The sequence below is a fragment of the Oncorhynchus kisutch genome, linkage group LG12 (assembly GCF_002021735.2).
Source record: "Oncorhynchus kisutch isolate 150728-3 linkage group LG12, Okis_V2, whole genome shotgun sequence".
Classification (NCBI taxonomy): Eukaryota; Metazoa; Chordata; class Actinopteri; order Salmoniformes; family Salmonidae; genus Oncorhynchus; species Oncorhynchus kisutch.
Genome location: NC_034185.2, coordinates 25,116,857 through 25,130,823, shown reverse-complemented (window position 1 = coordinate 25,130,823; position 13,967 = coordinate 25,116,857). Strand labels below are relative to the sequence as shown.

Genomic DNA, 13,967 nt, shown 5'->3' with positions numbered 1-13,967 from the left:
AGAAAAGGATAAAGGGATTGGTGGCAGCTAGTAGACCGGTGACGACGACCGCCGAGCGCTGCCGAAACAGGCAGGTGAGCCACCCTCGGTGGAAGTCGTGACATTTGTGTATATTTTTTATCAACCCTGTTTGATTGATATGTATCATGTCTGGTAAGACTTTTGCAATTCTATTGCTTATAAGCTTTGTTAATATTTTATTGTCACAATTTATTAAACTTATGGGTCTGTAATCAGCAGGGAACTCTCCTGATTTCCCTGGTTTTATTATAACTGAAAAAACTGTTTGATACACGGAACTAAATCAGATTTAACTTTTGCCGAGTATGAGATTATCATTCCCCTCAGGGGAATTTTGGTTCCAGAAGATGTGCACTGTTAATTCTTCAAATTATTTTGCTAAGTGTATTTTCTATTGGTGCAATCTTATCACATGTATGATTTAGGTCACCTGCTAAAATAATAGTTCCTGTCTGGATTTGATCGACTATAGCTTGAATTCTATCTAAAAGCACCAGATTTGCCCCTGGTGGGATATACAATTAAATCAATGTGTTTTTTTCACCATGTAAGGTACACTTCAACATTAGAAAACCGCCTTCTTGTTCCATGTGGTGGGATATAGGGGAAAATTGTGTATTCTTATTCATCAGGATGCCTACATTTCTGCTGTTACTACAGTATGTGGCAGCATATGCCTCTCCAACCCAGCTTCTTTTTAAATATTACATTTCTCCTTTTAAAAACTTGCAAGAAAACCAAATCTGCTGACAATCTCTTTAAGTGTTCGAGAACCATATGCCTTTTTTCCCCCCATTATGGAGCCTGTGCACATTCCATATGATAAGTTTTTCTGGTCTTTATTTGTGTAGAATCAAAGTTAACCTTACCCGTTTGCATCTATCATTGAAGAATCAACATTTTTTGTTGTTGCAGACATGACATATAAGGGCGAGGGGCATTCCATTGTTATGGTATACATTACATATATAGAGCATGTGGGCATGTCATTTACAAATTCAGATTAACATAACTTCCTTTTCAAGAGCTTGAGGCACTGTAGCTGCTTGATTTATAACTCAATGGATAGCCTAAGTGACATTTCCCATCCTTCACTTCCTTCTAGTTCATTGGCATGTATGGATGCACTACACCTAGGATGAAAAAAGAGTAATGTTAACAGCATAAAGCTAGAGCATATAGTCAGACTGATGTTAAAATGATTGACATTGGGTGCTCCATGGCTGTCAGATATGGTAGCCAAGAACCAAAAACTAGACTCTTTACTGCTCTCCAGTGGCTGAATGTACTTTTACAGGATGATGAATGTCCTATCTATTGTTGTTCCTGTGAACATATTGTATAGGTACTTGCCCAAAAGCTTCCCAGAAGACTTTACCGGGCATGAATTTTTAGAGGAACTGAAACATGTTTTATGTTTCTGCATAATATACTGTGTACATATACAGGTAACTGCAAAAATAAAGGATAGGGCGTTGGGCCACCACGAGCCAGAACAGTGTCAATGCATCTTGGCATAGATTCTACAAGTGTCTGGAACTGTGATGTGACACCATGTGACACCATTCTTACACAAGAAATTCCATCATTTGGGGCTTTATGGAAAACGCTGTTTCAGGCACCACTCCAGAATGGGATGTTTTCTATTCACCATTGGTAGTTGTAGAGTTCTGGTGGATGGAGTGCCTGGTAACTTATCCATCATTTATGTGACAAAGTTCGAATGAATTCCACATTTCTAATGATTTTCAAAAGATGTGAATTAGTCACACAACTGACACACACACCAACACAATTCCTCAACCTTCCTATAAACCCTGGCTTCGGGGCAAATCCTAATGAAACTCATTTTCAGTTAGTCACGATTTATCCCTTAATTTCTACCCCATCCATATAAAACCAAGTATGTCATTATCAAAAGTATCAACAGTATTAAGCTATAGGGCTAATTGTTACACAATGACCCAACTCTGCAGCATTGAAACCACCATTTCACAACGGACCTTAAACTGCTGTTGATTGCATGCAGTTCTCATATGACTATTGCATCAAATTTCCTGTATGGCATGGTGGCTTATCTTGTGTCACTCAGAACTTCAGGACACAGTATCAACCTCCACTAGTATGACTCTCATCTGACCCCAACAGAGAGAGGGCAGTTTGCCAACAAACTGTCACTGACAGCTCAGAGGAGAATGGATATCTGGACAGGCGGGTTTGTGATATAGATTTGACTTACAGCATCTATCAGTTCATGTCTGGATGCTTGTAATAAGTGGTTGTACTGTACTACATAAGAAAAAATGTATTTGGGGAGGTATTCAAATGCCATGCCCATTTCAGAAGCTTGGAAAACACATCTCAGGATGTCAAATAGTGCACACTATCATTGCATGAATTACCATGGTGTGACACATTTCTGTGAGGGTTGAATCATTCCTGTACTTAATTTTGTAGCGCAACTCTCTGAGAAGCATTGCGAATGGCACATGATTGAAATGTTTTGTCATGTTTTATTATCTGTGGCATGAGACTGAGTTGAGTGCTGCAAGGCTGAAGGAACAGTTATCACGATGAGATACAGAAGGCCTATAATAACATACCTCGGCCTCCGAGAGAGAGAGAATGAAAACATCCTTTACGGGGCTACTCATCTGAGAACATTACAGCACACAGACTTTTCACCTCACAACTTTACTTTGACCCGAATTTGACCTCTGGTGTTAAACAATGATCCAGTGCCTTTTAATAATGTTAATAATTTAGAATTCTCAATGTTTGATTGTGAGCCAATGTTTAGATGGTGGAATGTTTATTCTCTCTGTGTGTGTTACACCTGTTCAGGTTAATGTGTCAGAGTAATCATCCACATCCATATTTCCCAATCATGTTCTAGAGAAGTGCTTAAACGAAATTCTCTAGAACCATTTAAGTATATAAAACCGGTGGTCTGAGAGGGTTGCTCTATTCATTGTTTGAAACATGTAAAAAAAAAAGTTTTAATGTAAATATGTTATTAACTCTATTTCTTGAACTGCATTGTTGATTTAAAGACTTGTAAGTAAACATTTCACGGTAAGGTCTTCACCTGCTATATTCGACGCATGTGACAAATAACATTTGATTTGATTCATCACCAGGCAGACCAAAAGTCCATCCCACCAAAATAGTCTGAAATTTCAGGCAGTCTTTTCAAACAGCTGTTACACTAAAAGGGCATTTTCATAACTTTCACAATTTCACAGTATTATTCCAACCTCATGCTGTGGACATATACACTGAGTGTACAAAACATTAGGAACACCTTCCTAATATTGAGTTGCACCCCCTTTTCCCCTCAGAACAGACCGTTCGTCGGGGCATGGACTCTAGGTGTCGAAAGCGTTCCCCAGTTCTTGGCATCTACTACCATACCCTGTTCAACTACTACCATACCCTGTTTCTTGCCTATTCACACTGAATAGCACACGTACACAATTCATGTCTCAATTGCCTCAAGGCTTAAAAATCCTTTATCCTGTCTCCCCCCTTCATCTACACTGATTGAAGTGGATTTAACAAGGGATCATAGCTTTCACCTGGATTCAACTGGCCAGTCTAGTGTCATGGAAATAGCAGGTGTTCCTAATGTTTTGTACACTCCGTGTCTATAAAATATAGGGAAATCTCGTTTTGACTGCACTGGTCCTTTAATATTGGTCAGGCAATAACCCAAAAATCATGTTGATTCTGGTTGCATTCTGGCTGCTAGGAGTCTTGAGTAACTCAGTTGTGTAGTTATCAAAAACCACCATCAGAAAAATGGGATGTTACTTTTTATGGAATGTGGACAACAACAGTGGGGTGGGGGGTACTGGTGTTCTGAGTGAAATGGTATTTCACAGCCCATCTCGTCAGATAACACCCACTGACTCATGTTGAGCTGGCCTGGCACAGGATGAAAACACACTCTTCCAGTCTCTCCCCTGCCTGTCCTAGATATTATGTGTTTTCCAAAGAGGCAGACATGTCCTGGCTTGTTCTCAGACGAGCATCAACTGCACAAATGTGCTGAGATGCTAAACAGGTTTATGAATATTTGTTTTGTATCACAACTATGCAGTGTCAATATACCAATACCATTGAATCGCTTGCTAAAATTGTTTTAAAATGTGGTGAGTCGTTCCCCAGAAACAATCCCAAACCAAATCAATTGAAGTATATATATATACCTTTATTAATAAAGTATCAAAAACTAAAATCAACAGACAATAGAAATGAGTACTTAATTTGTTTCAGCGTGTAGTTTTACCTGACTTGATACAATTTGATCTTTTACATCCACTCAAACACACTTAATAATAATTATTAGTGAACAATGTGCAAGTGAAACAAAGAAATGGATGGTGGAATAGAAAAGCAAGAAATTATTGAAGTATAAAACAGGCGTGTTATCCATCAAATTAATGATCTCAGTAGTGACCCCATCCATGACTAGCATGCCTGTTTGAACACGAAACACTGAAATAAAAACAAAAAACAAAACACATGGACACCTGAATCTCTTTCACCGTGTTCATCTCAACCGTTTACTCACAAACAAACCAAAATAAACAGTCCCTTACCATAAACCACACATGGATTAGTTTGAGACATTACAGAATATACAGACAAAAGCTACTGTTGATCGCAAAAATGTGTAGTTTGAGCAATGAGGCTAACCAGAGTTTCTGGTTGTGCAACTGCCCTGTGACAATGTCACAGCACAAACAGTGGACTGATGGGGGGGGGGGGGGGGGGTTGGCAGTGGGCTTAAGGACTTAGTAATTGCAGACGAACACTGAGGCAATTCATGTAATCTTCCATGACTTTAAAGTGAAAACTTCAGACAAGCAGAGTGATAAATAATTCCACTTAGATATCTAGCTACTGATACCTAGTGGGTCTATTTTATAAGCCTCAATAATACACAGAAGACAATAGGTGTTATTTGGTTTACGTATATGGTATACAGTAACTACAGACTTATCTAGGTGAAGAAATTCTAATACGAATCACACAACCATATCTTCAATACTACAGATCATTATGTAATCAGGGCCTATTCCAAATACACCAGTTTACAGTGATGTAATGACTGATTTTCATTTAGGGAGGTCCAGGGCTAACAGTGCCATTGTCAGTAAGTTAGTTGAAATGCTGTCTGAATAAATCCTCATTGCATGCACTCCCTTTACTGTCCTATAACATGAGGGTTCCTCTGATATGAACTATACCTGTATATCCTGAGTTAGTAGTAGCAGCTTCAGAGTTTTTTTTTAGGCAAGTCAAGGGGGAATAAAGTGAGCTATAGACACAGCTACGACAGAATATATTCAATAAACACAACAGCAAACACGTCACAATGATTAACCTCTTCTCTTATATGACAGTAATAACAGGGCTATTAATGTCACACACAGTCCACAGCCATTACTATCTCTCCACTTTAATTGTATTTTTCCTCAACAAGCATCTATCTCAACTGACCAGTGAATCATGTGCCTTTACCACATTGACGTAATACTTTGGTACAAAAAAACAGAATGAGCCATCAACCTCGAATAACAATGTAAAAGATTTAAGGAAACAATAAACACATTGAATGTATTTCTATGCTTTAGTGCTTTGACATTCGCCGACTTGCCGGAACACCACAAGCCTACCCTAGGTAGCACATGGGGTGTCCGTCCTTGTGCTGTCATGTCCAGTTTAAGAGTGGGACGCGCAAAGCTCCTTTGCCGGCCCGACAGAGCCTTCACTTGACGCAGGTACAGTACAGTTGCCAGAGGACAGTGAGCATCTGTCTGAGTGAGTGAGTGAGTAGTACCCTACTTCCCCCAGGAGTGTGTGGATCAGTGATGGCCACAGGTGGTTGGCACTGAGGTGTGGTGGTGGTCCAGCTGTTCCATCTGCAGGGTACCCTCCTTGATCTGCTGAATGAACAGGTTCCTCTCATCTTCGGGGGTCTGGCCATTCTGGGCCCGTACGATGCATGTGGGCCGGTGGAGGTTCAGCATGTAGACCAGCTGCTGCTTCTGGTTTTTCAGTTCTTCAACCTGTGCCTTCAGCTCAGAGTTCACTGACTCTAGTATCTCAGACTCCTGGAGGGGAGAAGGGAATAGTGGTTTGGTTCAATCCTGTTACTGACAGCTCCCTTGGTTCCTTAAAAAAAATACTCAATTAGGTTTAGTGCATTTTAGTTTGTATGTAAATACTGTGTTCGTTTGCTGTTTTGAGGCAGACATTTCTATAGGACACTTATCTATTTATGTATTTCAATTAAGAGTCATACAATATAAATGGAGGTTAAATAGAAATCATCCTTATGGCACATTAATTAGAAAAATATTTTGAATAATTACATATGAGATAATATAATACTGTATGTCTACTTAATAAATCACAAAATACCACTTGGCACAGTCTGGCAGCCTCTGATTCATATGAATCATCTCTCCCCATCATAATAATGTTGTACTGCCCTGTAAAAAAACACTGAACATACCTTTTGAAGGCAGTCAGTCTTCTCCTTCTTCTTATTCCTACATTTGGCAGCAGCTACTTTGTTTCTTTCTCGTCTTCTTTTCCTCCTGTCACTTTCCTCTGGGATTTTCTGTTAATGACACATCAGGAAAATGAACAACGGTAACAACCTTCCTGAGAAATTAATGATATGGCTGATAATTTAATAATGTATGGTAGGCTTTACAATGTGTTGGTAAACCTGTAATCACAGTGATCTCATCTGTATAGACACACATGTATTCTCAGGGAATACTTAAAACATAGGCATATAAAAATTTAAAAAACTTTCCCCTATGTTATGTATTAATTACTATTGGTATTATGGGGGAGTAGATGTTACAGTAGGCGACTAATGTTGACATCCCTACCTCCCTCTTGACACTTGGAGCTTCAGACGTTCTGTCTGAACTTGAGCTCGCACAGTCGCTCATATCGGTGCTCAGTCCGTTGGACAGCCGCTTGTTCTGGATAGAATGTCGCAACTCCTCCTTTACCAGGGGAGTGAAGTTGGTGAAGTCCTCGAGCGTGAGTGTTCCAGGCGGGGACAGGCAGGGTACCAAGGCTGACGCGCTGATGTCGGACAGGCTGAATCCCGGATGCTGAAGCATCATTATGAAAAACTGAAGAGAAAAAAACGTGATGCTGTGTCACATTAAGCTGACTAAGCGAAACAAAAAACATTAAACTTGGACACTCACTGGACTAAATAAAAAACGACAGATATGAGCAGCAATCTGCTGGTTAATGTATACCATTAGACTATTTTGGTATGATAACTAGAATGTCACTTATTCCACCAGACACAGCAGTTGCACGCTACATTTTTTTGCCTGACGTGCCAACATTACAACAATATATCGCCCTTTTAAACAATGTAACAAGCTACGCAGTCCTAACATTCTTTCTCTTTGAAGTGCGTGTTAATTTAGGGACAGGTGAATGTGTTACAACCTATCAACCAGTTACCACAGACCATTTCAATACAACACATTAGACAATGAGAAATAAACTACACTTTGATTCACATAAACAAAGATATGAGTAAGATTTCTAAATGTAAGCCCGTTTTCTTTATTAAATGGATGTCAGTCGAGCTGGCACTATGCTACACGTGGCACAGTCTTTTTTCCTGAAAGCGCTTATCCTATATCACACCGGTAGAAAGTTTTTACAACAAAAACAATTGACCCACCTGATTATGTTTTCAGTGAAGAAATGAAAGGCCTTTATTCTGCTCCTGGTTGTGAGGCTCTTCTGTCTGTTAAGAAAGCTACAGTTGTCGATGAAGCGTTGCATCACCCTCTTTTATAGTGAGTCGCTCTTGCAAGGCATTTACTAATAGGTGGGCGGGTCGTGGTGACGTAATCCTATTTATAGCGCTTATTTGCAATGATGCAACCCAGCAACCCCGTGTAGCACACCATAACAGGGCAAGCTCAGCCCCCTTTATTCACAAGGAATTTGTCGTAACATTTCACAGCAAATAAAGACATAATAGTTTAATGATCCGGGGCGGTTTTTGTATAGTCTATACATTTTATTGTCTAGTGGCAAAAAAAGCAAAGGGATGTTGAATGTAGCAGTGAGGGGCTTGCCCATCTACCTCTTATCATATCAGTCATATCATAACCAGCGTTCAGTGCAAAGGTGCAGTACCAGTCAAAAGTTTGGACACACCTACTCATTCCAGAGTTTTTCTTTATTTTTTACTATTTTCTACATTACAGAACAGTGGCGATTTTAGCATGTAAATCTTGGGGCGGGGGGATGCATGCCAGCAAAGCCACAACACACCACTAAACAATACATTAATTGCACTATAACGGTGACAAACGGTGCACACAAACTGTTAGGTCCTACCTAAAGCTGCCCCAACATCTTAGCACTGCTACACCTGGCTATCAGCCTTGTCTGGCAGCGAAACAGTTAATTCAGACTAATTTACTACCTTTAAAAAAACATAGTTTATATGGCTGACTTGCTTAAACAAATGTGGTTTCTAATGACAGTTGAGATGTACCAACTATGGCATAAGGGGACGACAAGCGAATAATAGGCCATTTGGAATTTCGATTAAGACATTAATGAGTGAACTAGGACAGACGTAGTCAATATAATTATTTGAATAGTACTTTTGAAATGTACTGTGACAGAAATCAGAACATGGGCCGTTATTACAGTGTTCTCCCTGTTCACCAAATCAGAACCATAGGATAAATAAAGAGGGCATATAAGCAGACAATGAAAGCTCTTACAAAAGTTGATGGTTACATTTCTCTAAAACAGATTATAGTCTGCTTATATAGTCTAACAGTAGACAAAATTAAGAGGGGTAAATAGACCAAATTATTAGGGTGAGGCACATGGGTTACTAACAGCTTACTACACAAAATGCACTTAGTATTACTTTCTTAGCTAGAGTATACATATCTCCCTGGCATATTACATCATTTATGCAGCAGCAGACAATACATTTTTGGACTCACCTTGTTGTGCTGTGCTCACTTTAACAGGAAGGTGGCACGACGGTCCTTTGTGGGCAAATTTTGTCATCAAAGTCTGGCATTCTCTGGATTTAGGGTGCGTTCAAGACAACTGAGAACTCTGAAAAAACAAGGTCGAAATCATGATGACGTCATAGATCTTCAGGTCGTAGCTCTACAATGAGGCCCGAGTTCCCGAATTAGAATTCTGAGTTTGATGACTTCAAAACTTATTTCCCATGTGGAGCTCATTTTTTCCGTAATTCCTAGTCGTCTTGAAGTCTGAAGTTAAGTAATTTTTTACTTGGAAAAGAGTCCCTTAATCCCAGATTTGGGACCACACAGCCACTGTCACTGATTCCTTCCAAACCACTCATTGTTGAATTTGCGATTTCTAACTTGTTGTGTAATGTTTATGTCCAATGGCCAATGAGCACCGATATGTTTTATCTATAATTTCTCTCCATTATTTATCTTCACATGACAAGGATTGAAAAGGATTTGCCAGTAGATTGTCGACTTGATTTATGATGATGTCTGCTAGCTAAGATTTTGAAAGTATGATGTTGTCCAATCAAAGCTACTGTAGATATAACGCGATTTGATGTCATTTTGTCTGTGGCCAATGATCTTGAGCTTTCTTGGATGGGCACTTCTAATGTAACTTTATGGCAGCACCCAAGGGGCTTGAATGTTCAAAGTCTACCCTTAGACTTAGCAGTGACATAGTGTCCCCATGAGTGACAAAACACTGAGCCAATCATGGTACAACACTCCATATTTTCTGCTGGCTTGCCCCACCACCACAGAAAGCCCTGAGCTAGCCTGAAACACCTGCATTTTGGAGCTGCCTTACTCAAGAAAACAAAAAAGAGACCATGTTTGTATGCGGCTTTATTAACTTGATGATATTTTAAAAAATGACATTGTTTGCAAACTGATATGTGACACCAACAAAAGAGTTAAACAAATCAACATATATTTTATATTTGAGATTCTTCAAAGTAGCCACCCTTGCCTTGATGACAGCTTTGCACACTCTTGGCATTCTTTCAACCAGCTTCATGAGGTAGTCACCTTGAATGCATTTTAATTAACAGGTGTGCCTTGTTAAAAGTTAATTTGTGGAATTTATTTCCTTCTTAATGTGTTTTAGCCAATCAGTTTTGTTGTGACAAGGTAGGGGTGGTATACAGAAGATAGCCCTATTTGGTAAAAGATCAAGTCCATATTATGGCAAGAAAAGCTCAAATAAGCAAAGAGAAACACAAGTCCATCATTACTTTAAGACATGAAGGTCAGTCAATCTGGAAAATGTCAAGTTTCTTCAAGTGCAGTGACAAAAACCATCAAGCGCTATGATGAAACTGGCTCTCATGAGGACTGCCACAGGAAAGGAAGACCCAGAGTTACCTCTGCTGCAGAGGATAAGTTAATTAGAGTTACCAGCCTCAGAAATTGCAGCCCAAATAAATGCTTCACAGAGTTCAAGTAACAGGAACATGTCAACATCAACTGTTCAGAGGAGACTGTGTGAATCAGGCCTTCATGGTCTAATTACTGCAAAGAAACCGCTACTAAAGGACACCAATAAGAAGAAGACTTGCTTGGGCCTAGAAACACGAGCATAGGACATTAGACCGGTGGAAAGCTGTCCTTTGGTCTGATGAGACCAAATTTAAGATTTTTGGTTTCAACCGCCCTGTCTTTGTGAGATGCAGAATAGGTGAACGGATGATCTCTGCATTTGTGGTTCTTACCGTGAAGCATGGAGGAGGAGGTGTGATGGTGTGGTGGTGCTTTGCTGGTGACACTGTTGCTGATTTATTTAAAATTCAAGGCACATTTAACCAGTATGGCTACCACAGCAATCTGCAGCGAACCTCCATCCCATCTAGTTTGCGCTTAGTGACACTATAATTTGTTTTTCAACAGGACAATGACCCAACACACCTCCACGCTGTGTAAGGGCTATTTGACCAAGAAAGAGAGTGATGGAGTGCTGCATCAGATGACCTGGCCTCCAAAATCACCCGACCTCAACCCAATTGAGATGTTTTGGGATGAGTCTGACCGCAGAGTGAAGTAAAAGCAGCCAACTCAGCATATGTGGGAACTCCAAGACTGTTGGAAAAGCATTCCAGGTGAAGCTGGTTGAGAGAATGCCAAGAATGTGCAAAGCTGTCATCAAGGCAACGGGTTGCTACGTTGAAGAATCAAAAATATATTTTGATTTTTTTAACACTCTCTTGGTTACTATATGATTCCGTATGTGTTACTTCATAGTTTTGATGTCTTCACTATTATTCTACAATGTAGAAAATAGTAAAAAATGAAGAAAAACCCTTGAATCAGTAGGTGTGTCCAAACCTTTGACTGTTGCTGTATGTCTAGGATACTAGCAATAGGAATAATAATAATCATCATCATCATAATATAAAGTCTAGTTCATCAGGAAGCTTAAATTAATTAGCCATTTGCTTCTGAAATAAAGTGAAGGTACATTGAACTACAGTTATCAAGGCTCATAAAATGAGGATTTACAATTCAAGGTTACTGTAAATCATTGAATCTTTTTGTGTTTTGTGTTGTATTTGGATATTATCTATTACTTTTACCACAATTACTTATATTATTGAAATATCATAATTGTAGATCTCATATTTGATGTGAATCACATGTTAAGTTAATAACAAATCTTGATTGATATGGGTGGCCAGGTCAGGGCCAGTTTATATCTATAATGCTACATCTACCAGCCTCATATGAACCATCCTGATCTCGCAAGATTATATTTATAAGCGCTCAAGATCAAGATGGGTTGTATAATGAAGCATCTACCCCATTGTACAAAATCTACTGTCATATTACTTAGCTATAGTCTCAAGGAAATTTAATTTAGCTCTTATGGAAAAAGTGATGTAAAAGTGATATATGGACACGATAACAGGAACATTATTCATCATTACTCTATGGTATCTTTGTTTGATTCCACAACAAGGTTAAACTGATAAGAAACTCCAACCATGCTACTGAGACTGTGAACTTCTATAGGGATCACTGCTTTCATTTCTCAGTTAGAAAATATTTCAGTTGTCGGCACAAATGCGTTTTAGTTTTTTAGACTAGTAAAACGTTTTACTTCCAGTATATTGGCCTAAGACATAAACTTCTCATTTACACTAGCATTTCAAGAGGTTTCAACACTTTTGGGACAGGGAATTTTTTACATTGGAAAAAAAAAAATATGTTATGAACTGGATGGATAAAGACATTTTCAAAATGATGTTTTGAAATATGCAATAACGTTTGAAATATTGGTAATTATTCATAGCTTGTAGTGGCTCACTTGACAGTGTTTCACTATAGTTTTGCATTTGTTCAAGCTGTGCTGGCCTCTGGGAGAATGGTGGTTGGGAGTGTGAAGTAAGCGAGAACTGCATTCCTCTAGTTGATGTGAAGTGCAGCTTTCTGGTAATAGTCAGGTCAGCCAGTCTCCCCTCCGTGCCCTCCCTTGTCTGATCCCAGCTATTACCTTTGAGTTCTGGAAACGTCCTATCCTATCGCCAACACTTACACCATTCAACGTCATTGCCACCACTTCTCCTGGTTTACATGGGTTTCATTTGTCTCTGTACACACACAGTCACCAAGGAGCCATGTCATAGTATTGGAAACACATGTTGACGTTCCATATCGGAAGCTTTATAGACATCAGACTGTCATATAACAGTGACTCCAAGGTGCATACCTGGCTCGTACAAGTTAATAATCAACTAGACTGCTTCCTCAAACCTGGAGATCTACTTCATGTGGGTTTTTTAATGTTAAGTGTAGCCTACATAAACCATAAATGTAAGGGTGTATACCAAAGTAGTCAACTTTTTCAAAGCACTAAAGGTGTTTATGTAGTTTGTCCATGAGAGATTGAGAGACATAAAAAGGCTGGCACACAGGATATAAAAGTATTAAAGAACACAGTCCCTCATTCTATTAAATGACTCACAGTTGTGTAGAAAGAGAAAAGAAAAGCAGCATGTACAGTATGTTTAACCAACTCCAAAAGGTACGCTGAGGCCACACTTTAAATGGGTACTTCTTCATACGAAACTTGATTTCACTTGTTTTATCTGGTGATGAGATCATTGGGACGTTTGTGTCATTCGATGTCATGGTTATTTGTTCGCATTTGATATATGTTTTATAACCTCTCAGAAAGTGCAAGGCTTATAAACAGTTACGCTAAACCAAAGACCCTAAGCAGTTTTCCAAACATACAACATCACCCAATGCATAGACAGCCTGGACTCCCAAGATATAATCACATCATAGAATTTACACCTCCCATACATCGGCAGACAAATATTTCAAATGTCCAGGTTCACGTCGGACCTTCAAAAAGATTGAGGGGCTGTGACACCGTCACATACTGACTTGCTATATAATTGAATGACTGTCTCTCAATTGTATATGACAATAGAAAGTGTTGAATTAAGGTTTTGTTCCTCAAGGTATATGAATAGGCATTTACTTGCTTAAATGATGTCCTCATAATAATCCATTTAGAAGTTTCTGGAAGAGGCACGATGATTTGTCATTTTTGTCACACTTTCACTTTAGATTCTTCTTGTTCTAAATTGTGACTGACCCTTACATTGATGACTGTGTGAAAAAACAAACAAGACTGGTGGGTCACACAGTTTCATTACACGTGAAACACACAGGCGTCTCTCTGGGTTGTTTCTGATTCCCTACATCTCTTTATCAGGTGATGGGAGGAGGGTAAACATTAACTCATGTTGTGCAACTATGAATGTTCATCCATCATGACATAGCACATTGATTTACCAAACACTTGTGTCCTGGTTTACTTCAACTAAATGTTGATGTTTGTTATCCATATACATTGGGCTATAC

The 13,967-nt window shown here is 39.1% G+C and overlaps 1 protein-coding gene across 1 annotated transcript; it reads right to left on the bottom strand.

The window, feature by feature from the left end:
- Positions 1-4,213: 4,213 nt before the first annotated feature.
- Positions 4,214-8,239, bottom strand: atf3 (activating transcription factor 3). The gene is made up of 4 exons (XM_020496556.2): positions 7,760-8,239; positions 6,936-7,187; positions 6,548-6,655; positions 4,214-6,143 (listed from the first exon to the last, which is right to left on the bottom strand). The coding sequence occupies exons 2-4, from the start codon at positions 7,176-7,178 to the stop codon at positions 5,895-5,897; spliced, it is 600 nt and encodes a 199-aa protein (XP_020352145.1). The 5' UTR covers positions 7,179-7,187; positions 7,760-8,239; the 3' UTR covers positions 4,214-5,894.
- Between the last annotated feature and the right edge of the window lie 5,728 nt (positions 8,240-13,967).